Source organism: Thermobia domestica, chromosome 14 (genome assembly GCF_964235325.1).
Source record: "Thermobia domestica chromosome 14, izTheDome1.hap1.1, whole genome shotgun sequence".
Taxonomy (NCBI): Eukaryota; Metazoa; Arthropoda; class Insecta; order Zygentoma; family Lepismatidae; genus Thermobia; species Thermobia domestica.
Window position 1 is genome coordinate 99,773,653 of NC_137467.1, and position 13,544 is coordinate 99,787,196.

At 35.4% G+C, this 13,544-nt stretch overlaps 1 protein-coding gene across 1 annotated transcript; it reads left to right on the forward strand.

The window, feature by feature from the left end:
- The first annotated feature begins 328 nt into the window (after positions 1 to 328).
- LOC145670670 (uncharacterized) lies at positions 329 to 1,762 on the forward strand. Its single transcript, XM_081739462.1, has one exon. The coding sequence runs from the start codon at positions 387 to 389 to the stop codon at positions 1,356 to 1,358; it is 972 nt and encodes a 323-aa protein (XP_081595588.1). The 5' UTR covers positions 329 to 386; the 3' UTR covers positions 1,359 to 1,762.
- Positions 1,763 to 13,544: the final 11,782 nt, after the last annotated feature.

The window sequence follows — 13,544 nt, forward strand, 5'->3', positions numbered from 1 at the left end:
TTCACCTCTATAATGTAGATAATTTTAACAAAGGGTTTCATGCTTAAGCGGAGGAATTTTTTTAAATGGTGGATTGGTTTTCGAAAGCGTGACAAACACTCTGAACAATGAATCTGCATCAATCGAAACTTCCGAAGCAGCTGTGTGTGCTGTCAATCTGTTTCGGATGATCAGGCATGATAACAGGTGAGAGGAGGAACAAGCACATGTTCTTTGGAACGGAGAGGAATGGAAAAATTAGTATGATCCTTCAGAGCATCTTTCTGAACCTATAAATACTGACAAGATTTCTTTGGAGGTATTGAATTCACAGATAGATATTAAGAAAGCTGTTGTGGTTGCAGCTATTGCAGCTTGCTGCTTTGGCTTTGCAATTCAATCACATCATGATCTCCCATTGTTATAAGTGGAGCTTCTGTTTTATAGGGGCTCTTCTATTTGTTCAAACTTTACCATTTCCTCAAAATGGATTCAGCACTACAAGCCTCGAAAATACTCTTAAATCATCCAAGGAAGAAATTTTTGATTTGGCAGCAGAGGCGTCGGGAATTATTAATGAAGCTTTAAAGATTAAAGGTGATGATGGTGGTGGTGATGATGATGATGATACTGATATGGAAGTTGCAAGTTCAGATATGCTCGCAGCAGCTACAGGTCACGGAGGAGGTGGTGGTGGAGGAGGTCATGGAGGTCATGGTCATTCCTGGAAAAAGGGAGGAGGCCATAAACACCATTCTGAGCATCACAGTTCTCATGGCCACAAAGGTGACAAAGGGTACAAAGGAGGTCATCATTGGGATAAGGGCAAGCATGGAAAACATGGTGAAGAAGGTCATAAAGGTCACTACGGAGAACACGGGGGTCATAAAAAGGGCTACCATGACGAAGGAGGATATTACGGAGGTCACCACGAAGGACATAAAGGGAGCAAAGGTTCAAGTTATGGTCACAAAGGAGGGCATAAGAAGGGACATAATACGAAAGGCTATCATAGCAAATACCACAAGGACGAGTATCACAAGAAACACCATTTCTACGATGAGTATCATGACGGTGGGCATCACAGTAAACATGGAGAACATCATTCACACCACAAAGGTGAAAAAGGTGGTCATCATAAGGGAGGCCATCATAAATCTGGGCACCATGAAGATCACTATGGAAAGAAAGGACATCATGCAAAGGGGCATTATTATGATGAACACAAGGGACACAAAGACCACCACGGCCACGAAGGATACCATGGTCATCATGAAGATTACGGTAAAAAGGGTGGAAGTTCGGGCGGGAGTTCCCATGGTTATAGCAGTGGAGGAGGTGGTGGAGGTGGTGGCGGTGGTGGACATGGCCATCACTAAACTACAAACAATCATATTCTATGTAAGCTTATTACTTTTATCAGGAGTATTTTTTTTATCAGAGCATTTTCTATTCCTTTGCAATTTCAAAGAATCAAACCTTATATTTTAATTATGTCAATGTCTTCCTATTTCGTTGAAAAACTAAACTAAATTAACAAAAGCATTTATAATGTCTCAGGCGTTAAAAACATGGAATTTAAGTTAAAGTTGTTAAAGAACAGAGAGCATGTTTGTAGATTAAAGACTAAAATCACGAAATGTTCTACGAAGTTTCACCTTTTACTAAACCAATTAGAGTATGTTGTTTTCAGTTTGATGAATATTTGTTTTGTTAAGTTTACTGTTTTTTAATAAGTCATGTCGTTATTTTATGTTATTTGTATTTTTATTATCAATAGAATAAAAGCACGTCGATCGCACTTTTTGTATTTTGTTGTTCTTCAGTCCGTAAGCAAATTATTACGGACATGCTCATAAAATATTCACGTACATTGAAGTTTCACGTACATTGAAGTAGACAAAAATATAACAAGCAGGCTGGTACGGTCCTCCTGGTTTAAGTTTATCTTATATGGATACTACTAAACTATGATAAATGCAAAAGCAAGTATAGAGATCCAAAAGGAAGAAGAATGACCGAATCAGATCGTACATATGAGTAAGTAACAAACAGTTGCACAAATAACAACAATTTCAATATTCACTAGAAAAATAGGCTATCTGCTGCTTATAACACGGCAAAATAAGACAAAAACTATTATATTTAGTAAAAGAAGAAAGTGCTTAATGGTCACATTTCGAGTGCTACACGAATTTTGACTACACACCTACCCCGCTTCATGCAGAGTCGTTTTGACGTATGATAAGCGTCATGCTAAAAGCCTGACTACTGCAAGAAACGTAAGCTAGTCGAACACTTTAGTATGGCACTAATCACGCGTCAGAACGACTCTGTATAAGTTCCACGTTGTTTTGCTTTTCAATATTAAAATAGTGGTTTAAGATTTGCGTATATGGATATAACGTTAAATTGGAATTTCATATGTTCATTTAACTGGATTTTTTTACTCTTTAATTTCTTATTATTCGTAAAATCTAAAAAAATATTCACATTTATTTACGCACTTCCGAGTACCATTTTAGTGATTTATATTTTTGATAAATTCCCGAAAAACACACTAATATCATGTAGATGAATCAAACACATAAACCAATAAAAACTAGAGACACATTTATGTTTGGAGGCTTTGAATATTATTAATATCTGTAGCATGCATAATAGAAACATTTCTGTTGTGTCAAAAATAGTAAATCTTGAGATACAGCGAAGAAATTGATTGACAGAGGTGTCTGAGCTATTTTTTTTAATTCAAAGAGAAACCTATAATGCAGCGTTTCCCAACCTTTTTCAACTTGTGGCACACTACAGGTGTAACTTGAATTCTCACGGCACACTCATATGGATATTATTATTATTATTATTATTATTATTATTATTATTATTATTATTATTATTATTATTATTATTATTATTATTATTATTATTATTATTATTATTTGTAAATATAAAATACCGTGGTAATTTTTTCTGTGATTACTGATATTCTTTTCACAGAGAAGAAAGTTCGATCACTTGTTTTCCTCCTTGGTAATTAAAACTACGCTTTCTTTTTCGAAAACTGTATCCAAATTTTTATTAAGAAGGAAGATCATTGAAGAACAAAGAAACAAATCTCTTGTACTTTTAAAACACAAATGTAGGTAATTGTATCCATGTTTGCTTTGTCGAAAGGATTGAATGATATTTTAAAATTTTGAAGTTACGAAATAATCTCCAACAATAAAGAAGCAATAATGGTGATAACAATGATAACAAATACTTTTCTAACATTAAAAATGTACAGAATATTAACAGAGTATGAAACTTAAAATTGTAGATTCATAGTAGAGGTTCATAGTGATGTGAAACACAGATATACATTTTTCCTCATAAATATAATGTGAGACTCAATGTCTTACAATTTGATTCTAATAGAATTAATAAGTTTGTTTCGATTTCCTCGCGGCACATCAGCGGCCCATTCGCGGCACACCGGTTTTGAAACGCTGCTATAATGTATAATCATGTAAGCCACGCAGCAGATATAATTCGATAGTTTTTTTCTATTATATGTGAATATTGCTATTTGTGAAAATTGAACGCTGAAAAGGAATGCGCGGAATGCCTACAAACTTGCAACAGTTGTATAACAGGATACCACACATAAACGAGTAATCTGGACATTTTCACTAATTATTTTATTACGCTTTAAGAACTTGCTGATTCTAGAAAGCACTTCACTTCGCTTATATATTGATTCTAAGTATTCTGAAGTTGGAATTGAATTTCCGTCTGTTCTTCATGAGCTTAAAACAATGATCTACATGTTTGTACATCATTTGTTGGCACAGAGAGGCCCACGTTGATGCATGAGAGACAGTTCTCTTTAGTATAGTAGGGAAATAGCTTAGAGAAAGTTATGACTCGTGGTTTTTCATGTGTCTACCAGGAAGCTAATAACACGATGAATGTATAAGGCTTCTTAAAATTACAATATTATTCTATGTACTTATTACCAATTATTTTAATATCTAAGGACAGGTCATAGTATTAACTAACATTGCAAGATTATACAAAAAAGCATGTACCATATATTACTGAACTTTTACTCAGTAATGAAATCAATGCATTGGGTTTACTAGTCATTCGTATTTTATTAGTGTTACAGTACTTTCCTTAATAGTATACCACAATCATTGTCTACGAACATACAGTACGTATCCATCTAAGATTTAGTGCTCTTTTAAAATTCGTAACAATGTACGTACATTTCAAATGACAGAAATCTAGATTGTCTTCTAGAGAGACAGTTCGACAGAAGACCTTAGATTGTTACGAATTCCCTTAGGTCTGGATCATTTTCATTTCACATTTGCCACAGTCAAGGGTGCAAATTGAATAGTAATTTTGCTAAATGTATATAGAAATTTCGTTGTAGGTAAACAAATTACCTACAATACAGGAAAAACGATAACTTTAAGTTGCAAATTTGATACATTATTTATATTTTTAATCTAGAATAATTAAATATTAATAGACGTAGTGGAAATATCATAACTAGAAACAGACTACAGCGATTACCCATCTGATCCACGCGATTTGCTAATTGTTTTATTGCCAATTCGAGTGTCCCCGAAGCATATCTTTTTCTGGTTACCTTGCCTTCGAGCGAAAACTAAGAAATAATTTACAAAAAACTCATCGAAATCAATAGAGTAAAAGCAGGAATATTTGAAAACATTCTGCTGTTTTCTGGGATAACATGTGATTCATCCGACTTGTCTCTTGCATTGGAGGTTAAAAGGAGACTGATCTTTGTTTCTATAAAGGTTGAAGATTTCGAGTAAGAAAACAAAATAATTTTCTCTTATAATGTTAGTTTTAAGAACTAGCAGAAAATAAACTGAAGCCTTAATGCATTTTGTTATGTATAAGGTAACTTACTCTTTTCTTTTCTTTTCTTCAAACTGGGATCTTGAAACAATATTTGTTTCAGGAGAACACATACAGACCTTCGGAATTTATTTGTTGTAAAATCCTTCAGCAAGTAACTCTGTAATTTGCATTCAAAATAACTATACACACAGAAAATGAGAAGAACTGTGAAAATCGAGATTTTTTTTTTAATGTAAAGATTTATTAGTTACTTTTGTCTCTAGGTTTTGAGGTCCCTGGACTATGTGATGGATAAACAAATGGTGGCTACTGAACGTTCTTTCTTATATTAGTAAATCAACATAAAGAACAACTACTGCATCACATCAAATATTAGGTAAAAGTCTATTTTCTCTTTACAAGTATTTAAGAGATGGCAAGTGATGTTGACGTTCTGTTAGCAAATGTTTCTGTCAAAAATGTTCTTTAGTGCTGTAACCTAGTGAACATACAGTTTCTTACATAATTAAAAGCTGATCAACTGTTCAAAATACTGAAAGAGTAGTTTCTTTGATTAACATATTCCCATATTGCTTTCTATTGAATAATATGTATTAGAGAAAGAAAGAAATGAAGGAAAAGGATTTTTTTTAACATATCACCACAGTGCTTTTCAGACTAAAACAGACGGATGATTAATGAAAGTAACTGGCTGTGAAATTATTTTCTCATCCCTCCCACCGAAAATCGAACCCTGGACCACGTGCAAATTAGAGATAAGATGAGAAGTTTTCTGTTAATTTCCTATATTATGTAGCTGTGACATATTTATAATATTCTTCCGTGTTATTGTTTCATGATACATGAATTATGAATGTTCGTTGAAATCAAATGCAAGTTCTTTACTTAGAAAAGAAAAAAATTGAAGTAAGATTCGAAGCCGTGTTAAAATGAAAACCTCTACAAATGTTGTGACACTAACCAGAAAACCACGGAATCAGGAGTGGGAAAGTGCTCTGTTCGAATGTATCTAGGTTGTTTTTCTTTGGAGGTCCTGTCTCGTACAGACTAGAATCATCTCATGTCAACCAGTATGCTAGGTTTTGACTTTTATCTATCTACATTGTATATATATATATATATATATATATGATCTCTGTCAGAATGGAGGGAAAATAAATTTCCCTGTAAATATTGATTCGAGAGACGTAAGAAACTGTTTATGATAGAAGGTCTAGGTTTTTGTGACTAGAGTTGTACGACGCATAAGCACATGTAGGCAGCTCTTATTATTTTAATCAGTATCTTTAAGTATATAAGCATTCATTTCCCAGTTTAAATTGCACTAATTAACGTCCTCACGTTTGGACCACAACCGACCTTCTGAAGCAAACTCGTATTAACACTTAAGTAAAATCGATGAGACGCCTATACGAGTAAAAGCACTGTTATTCGATAATAGAGTGGAGTGATGATTTCAAAGTGACACGGGGAGAATTCTTCCCGGGCCATATCTGCCATTGTGCTCAATGTAGGTTACCAATATTTTTCACAGTATTATTTTAACATCTTGAGCATTGAAAATCTCCTCTCCTCTGGAGGGAATCTTCTGTAATCATTACTGGTAGAGGACTGCGAAAGTAATTCACTTATAGGAGTATAGAAAAACCGTAAAGTCGCTAATAAAATGGAGTTCTTAAGACTCTGTGAAACAATATTGTAATAAATCCCCGATCTTAGGGTTACTTAAAAGATTTCTTCTGTTACTTTGAATTAAAAAAGTGAAAATAAGCTATCCGTACAACATATTGGAACAATGGAGCAAGGCGCGAATAAAATCAAGTTTTATTCCTTTCACTCCATTCTGCCTTTAATTTTTTAAATGGAAATTTCTTATCGTGAATATGTTCTTTGATACACAAACTCATGGTAAGGGATGTTTTTCTGTTAAATAAATCAGTGTAATGTTCAATTTAAGTTCCAATACCGGCAGAAATATTAAAAATCTCGTTTGGTGTACATAGGCTTTGCAAATACATTCTGCTAAAATAAACTAATTGCTATCCACGAAAAGGAATCACGAAGATCATTATCAATGATCGATCAACATCAACGTATAGAGCAAGGAAACAAATTCTATCTCAGTTCTCTCTTTCATAAGTGTTTTATGACAACTTCGTTCCAGTATGTTTTTGACAGTTTGCAAGTCCATCGTTTGACTCTCGGAATTTGAACTCATTCTCTCGATACCTAAGCCCTTAGTTTGCTCGTGATTACGCTGGGATATAGGAACCAGAGATGGGCACCCTCACTCATTTTTGCCCTCAAGAGGGCCGCCCTCACCCTCACTCACCCTCATTTCGGTAGATGAGGGTGAGGGTGTCTGAGGGTGAGGGTGATGGGGTCGACTGAGGGTGAGGGTGTCTGAGGGTGAGGGTGGGAGAGTCGGTTGAGGGTGAGGGTGAGGGAGTCAACTGAGGGTGAGGGTGGCTGAGGGGAGGGTGAGGGAGTCGATTGAGGGTGAGGGTGGTTGAGGGTGAGGGTGAAGGCGTCGATTGAGGGTGAGGGTGGCTGAGGGTGACGGTGAGGAAGTCGATTGAGGGTGAGGGTGGTTGAGGGTGAGGGTGTAGGAGTCGACTGAGGGTGAGGGTGGCTGAGGGTGAGGGTGAAGGATTCAACTGAGGGTGAGGGTGGCTGAGGGCGAGTATGATGAAATCAACTGAGGGTGAGGGTGGCTGAGGGTGGCTGAGGGTGAGGGTGAGGAAGTCGATTGAGGGTGAAGGTGAATGAGGGTAATGTTGAGGGAATTGATTGAGGGTGAGGGTGAGTGAGGCTAAGCGAAAATGCCCATCACCAGAATGAATTCCTGAAGGATGTTTGCTTGAAAGTTATTTATTTAGGAAATGATTGAAGAAATAGCAGTTTCCTGCGAACTTCAAATAGAGTAGGGCCGCGCTGGCTCAGTGGTAGAGCGTTCACTTCTGGTGCTTGGGGTCCCGAGTTCGATCCCAGCCCCCGCCAAGTTAACTTTGTGGTGGACAATCACCGTGTGCGTGGGTTTCCTCGGGGTTCTCTCGTTTCCTCCCACTTTCTTCATTCCACCATTTCATTCATTTCTCATCATCAACGTCTCCTTTAGGCTAACCTTCATAATCGTGGGACGTAAAACTCAAAGATTTCATTTCATTTTTCAAATAGAGTAGCAACCTGTTTGGCACAGAGTCACGTAATTAGGCCACAAAACATCAGTTGGTGCAGTGTACGAATTAATGGGGATGGTGAAAGGGATATTCCGTGTGACAAAACTTTAATTCCCTCCCAGAAGAACATTTTAATTTTTTCCCCTCTCTAGTATTTTTTTCGAGTGGTCATATAGCTAGAAAAGAAAACATATTTTATGTAACCAAACAAAAACATAGCATTTATGTCTGACTTAAAAGAGGTTATTAACATTTTCGCAGTCGTCAGAATCACATACTTTGTTTCTTGGAATAGTTACTTACTCATGCGGAAAACACATTCTTTTTGTCAGAAGCAAACTATAAAGGCTCGAGAGGGGTGGAAAGGTCACGAAAATTCTGTAATTCTTGGAAAAGCATTCCTTGTAAGACGTGTCATAGTCACAGGTTCTCATAACATTCGTTGTAACGGATGATCTATAATTTAATAGAATGACGTATTAGCTTCTACATGCCTGCTTAGCAGTATATATATATATATATATATATATATATATATATATATATATATATATATATATATATATATATATATATATATATATATATATCGTTTTCACCACTGAACTTAAAGTATTTTAAAATTCATTGATAAGTTTGAGATTTGGTTGCCTGCTTAAATGTACAGTACACATCATGTTTTGCCCCTCCCATAGAGAAAAAAAATTTAAACTACTGTTACTTATTTTCTAACTTTCCTCATCACAAGTCTAGTGGTTAGCGTGTGCGCCAGTGATGCACAGGGTCACGGGTTCAATACTCGGTGAGCGAACACAAGGACTTAATTTTACCTTTATTCATTTGTATTAGTCACCCGTCTCCTTTAGAATAAAGGGCATAGCTGTGGAACCTTAAACTACTCATTCTAATTTCGTATTTAAGGAGCTTGGCTTACCAACACTTCTTGAGGGTAAAGGATGGTGCATGAGCGTGGCTGAGGGTGAGGGAGTCGATTGAGTCGGGAGTCGGCCGAGAGAGTAGATGTACTATTTGTAATGTGTTATAATTATCCACTTGAAGAGTGTGAGACATTTGAGGCTGGTTTTGGAAATGGAAATGTTTTTTCCATAGATTTTCATGAGTGATGTTTGAGGCTGGCATTTGTATTTGTTGTCTAACTAACAAATTCCATTGCATCTTTTTTTTTTAACATAAACATCATAGAGTAAGGAAACCTCTTGAATTTACAAGGTAGGAAATTTATATAAAGTCTTTTTTCGAAAGCTACTCTGAAACAACGGTATGTCGTTTCCCACAACTCGATTTTGGTGTAGTTTGTCACAATATTTTTATTCAGGATATAACAGTTCCTATTCCAGTACAGATTAGCACATATCTGACGAAACAGCTAAATGTTGCCAGGAACTTATATTCGTATTGATCCCTTGCAAAAAAGTGGTGAGTGTTCTTGCCTTCGGGACGAGATAAGTCTCATACAATCTCGCTGCTGAAAAAATATTTAGCTCCAAATAAACACGAAACATCCTAAATTTCACGATAACTTCTCTTTTAACGGAGTCATTTATATTAACTCATTTTATATAGTGTACTTTTATATACTTAAAGTAATGTATAGATGAATCGAAAAGTAGAACCACATTATGCTTATCATTCTCAAATGTATTACACATAACTTCTAGACTCAATGTGGTGTTATGACGTAAGTTTCATACTCACAAACATCTTACTTGAGCTTTCATTAACTTTAATATTTGTTCTTTTAGCAAAATACAGGCTATAAAATTGTAAATAAACTGTTGTAAAAGATCCTATAATTGGGGATGATCGTCCCTGTTAGAGTTAGATTGTTAAATAAATAAAATAAAATAAAATAAAAATATAATCAACTCGCCCTTTCAAATTTTCTATTCTTATATTCGGATTTAATAAAGAATTGTTTATATTTAACGTATTCTAGCAGGACAATTTGTTCTCAAGCACATAATTAAAAATAGAGGCTGCTCTTGAGGGAAGTCACACTGGTAAAAAAAAAAGTTTTCTTGCCTCAAAGTACGAGAAAGAAGATAATCTGATCCAGTTAGAAAGTGCAGGGCACAATTCGGAACAATATTGCGGTGTCTCAGGTTCCCAAATATATATCAGGAAGGCTTGGTGCAATATAGTGCGAAAACCTTTATTGTTCTCAGAAGAAAATAAAAATTCCAACTGTACTACCATACTAATTAATGAAGGCAATAACAGCACTTATGGTATTTATTGGCATCTCATCATCATCATCACAGGTATTCTGCCTTTATTGGCAGGTCACTTGCCGCAGCTGAAAAGCTTCCATGCTCCACGGTCCTCCGCTAACCTTTTCGTCTTCGCGTATGATCTTTCTGTTTTAATATCATCCATTAATTGTAGTCTCCTTCGCTCCCTCCCTCTCTTTCCCGCCACCATACCCTCTAGGACGTCCTTCATGATACAATCTCTTCTTAGGCAATGTCCCAACCAGTTTCTCTTCCTCTTCCTAATAATATCTAAAAGTGTTCTTTTCTCACCCACCATTTCTAACACTCTCTCATTCGTTTTCCGCTCGACCCAGCTAATTCTTTCAATTCTTCTCCACACCCACATTATTGGCATCTAGTCTCCTTTTTTAAAAACTTGTCAACAGCAACGGGTCATATGATATCCAAGAATACTTTTTTTTTTTTTTTTTTTTTTTTTTTTTTACAAATTTGGCTTAGCACATAGGTGACCAAACTTTCGAGCAAGCCACTCGCGCTCAACTGAGCTGGGGTTCAATAATTAAGAGCGAGCCCGAATCCTAATAAAATAAGTCAGAGCAAGCCGAAATGAGTGCGAGCACAACTGACCGAAGTGAGTCCGAGCGAGCGCAATATAAAATGACTATCTATTTAATATATATATATATATATATATATATATATATATATATATATATATATAATATATATATATATATATATATATGTAATATAAATAATAATATACCGAAGATATAATGTATTCCTATCTATATTATAATATATAAATTTCAATCACTTGAATGAGAATCATATTTAACCTTACTTATTGTTTATTAAATACATGAAGGTAACTGTATGAGGGAGACGATTGACGGTGAGAGTGGCTGAGGGTGAGGGTGTTCGATTGAAGGTCAGGGTGAGGGTGGGTGACGGAGTCGATTGAGTCGGGAGTCGGGCGAGAGAGTCGATGTACTATTTGTAATGTGTGATATTTATTCACTTGAAGAGTGTGTGACATTTGAGGCTGGTTTTGGAAATAGAAATGTCTTTTTCATAGATTTTCATGAGTAGTGTTTGAGGCTGGCATTTGTATTTGTTGTTTTAGTAACAAATTCCATTGTTTTTTTTTTATTACATAAACATCATACAGTACGGAAACCGGTTGAGTTTCCAAGGTAGGAAATTTATATACTAACAACTAATGAACCCGTGCGTTCATAGAAATATCTAGCGAAATAGGTATTATTTTAATTGTAGGTTTCATAAATCCCAACAAACAAGAGTAGCACTTAAGTGTGTTGAATGTCGACAGCATCATGGTTTCTCAGCCCATTAACTTGTATGATTAAACATTCTATTTATTCTTTGAAATAAACGAAAATTTTAGCAAGTTAATTTTACTGATTTCTTCTTGACATCTTTAAATGTATACTACGCAAAATGTTACTACTGTATGATGTAATTTTAATATTTATGAACAGGAACGTACGCAGGAATTTATTTCGAGATGGTTCCAGAGCTTCTTGGGGAGGGTCCAAACATAATTTCAGGCTAAATTATATTAAAAATTGTAAAATCGCCCCTAAAATAAGACTAAATTTACAAAAAAGTCAGATTTCGGGGGCTCCGGACCCCCAGGACCCACCCCCTGCGTAAGTCCCTGTTTATAAATAAAAATTAAAGCAACATAACAGTATATATAAGAATACTTTTAAAGCAAGGGACACCAAAATAGGCCAGAAGGAGAAATTAAAAATCAAAAAATTTAAAACACGAACATTACAAAAGAATACTTTCTCTAATAAAACAATGGGCTAGAATAAAAAAGAAAGTGGCAAGTCGACATCCTAAAAAACACACACACACACCCTTTCTTTTATTAAAGTCTTTTTTCGAAAGCTACTCTGAACCAACGCTGTGTCGTTTGCCACAACTCAAGTTTGGTGTTGTTTACCACAATACTTTTATTGAGGATATATCAGTTCCTTTTCCAGTAAAGACTACCACATACCTGAAGAAACAGCTAAGTGTTCTCAGGCACATATATTCGTATTGATTCCTTGCGAATGAGTGGTGAGTGTTCTCGCGTTCAGGACGAGAGAAGTCCCATACAATCTCGCTGCTGAAAAAAATGTTTAGCTCACAATGAACACAAAACATCCTAAGTTACACGATAGCTTCGTAAATTGAAAATTGCATTTCTCTTTTAACGGAGTCCTTTATATTAACTCATTTTATGTAGTGTACTATTTTTTTCGTTATATTATGCTACTTAAGAACCGGTTTTTATATACTTAAAGAAATGTATAGATGAATCGAAAACTAGAATCACACTATGCTTATCATTCTCAAATGTATTACACATAACTTCTAGACTCAATGTGGTGTTATGACGTAAATTTCATAGTCACAAACATCTTACTTGAGCTTTCATTCACTTTAATTGGTGTTGTTTTAGCAAAATACAGGCTATAATCAACTCGCCCTTTTAAATTTTCTATTATTAAATTTGGATTTAATAAAGAAATGTTTATATTGAGTGTGTTCTAGCAGGACAATATGTTCCCAAGCACAAAATTAAAAGTAGGGGCTGCTCTTGAGGGAAGTCACACTGTTAAAAATATTAGTTTTCTTGCTTCAAAGTAAGGAAAAGAAGGTAATCTGATCCAGTTAGAAAGTGTGGGGCACGATTGGTAACACTATTGTGGAGTCTCAGATTCACGGTACAATATAGTGCGAAGCCACTTATTGTTCCCAGAAAAAAAAAATTCAGCTCCACTACCATAACATTTTTTTTAAGGGGAGAAAAGCAGTTATGATATTTATTGGCATCAAAAAAAAAAAAAAAAAAAAAAGAGAGAGAGAGAGAAATATTCAAAGGTGCACACACACTTGATGCAAAATTTTAATCCTGCTATCATGAAAACTAAGGTTTTTTTTTATTTACCTCACCCCTCCGCCCCCACTTGGCACCGGCAAGTTTACCATCCGGTTTCGAAACGCATCTGGGGTGCTCTTTGGTCCATGCTTGACTTGACTAATTAAAAAATCGGGTTCAATACGTGTTATATGAGCTTAATAAGCGTTTAAACACAGCACTATTCCATGGTACCGATTCGTACCATAAATTCCCAAAGGGTTAAACACTACTAAGCAAATACCTGTATTTTCGAAGTGACGGCTGTATCGAAATGATTAAAGATTGGTGTGACATGCTCATACGCTACAAGTCTTTCCTGGCTTTTGTTTTCTA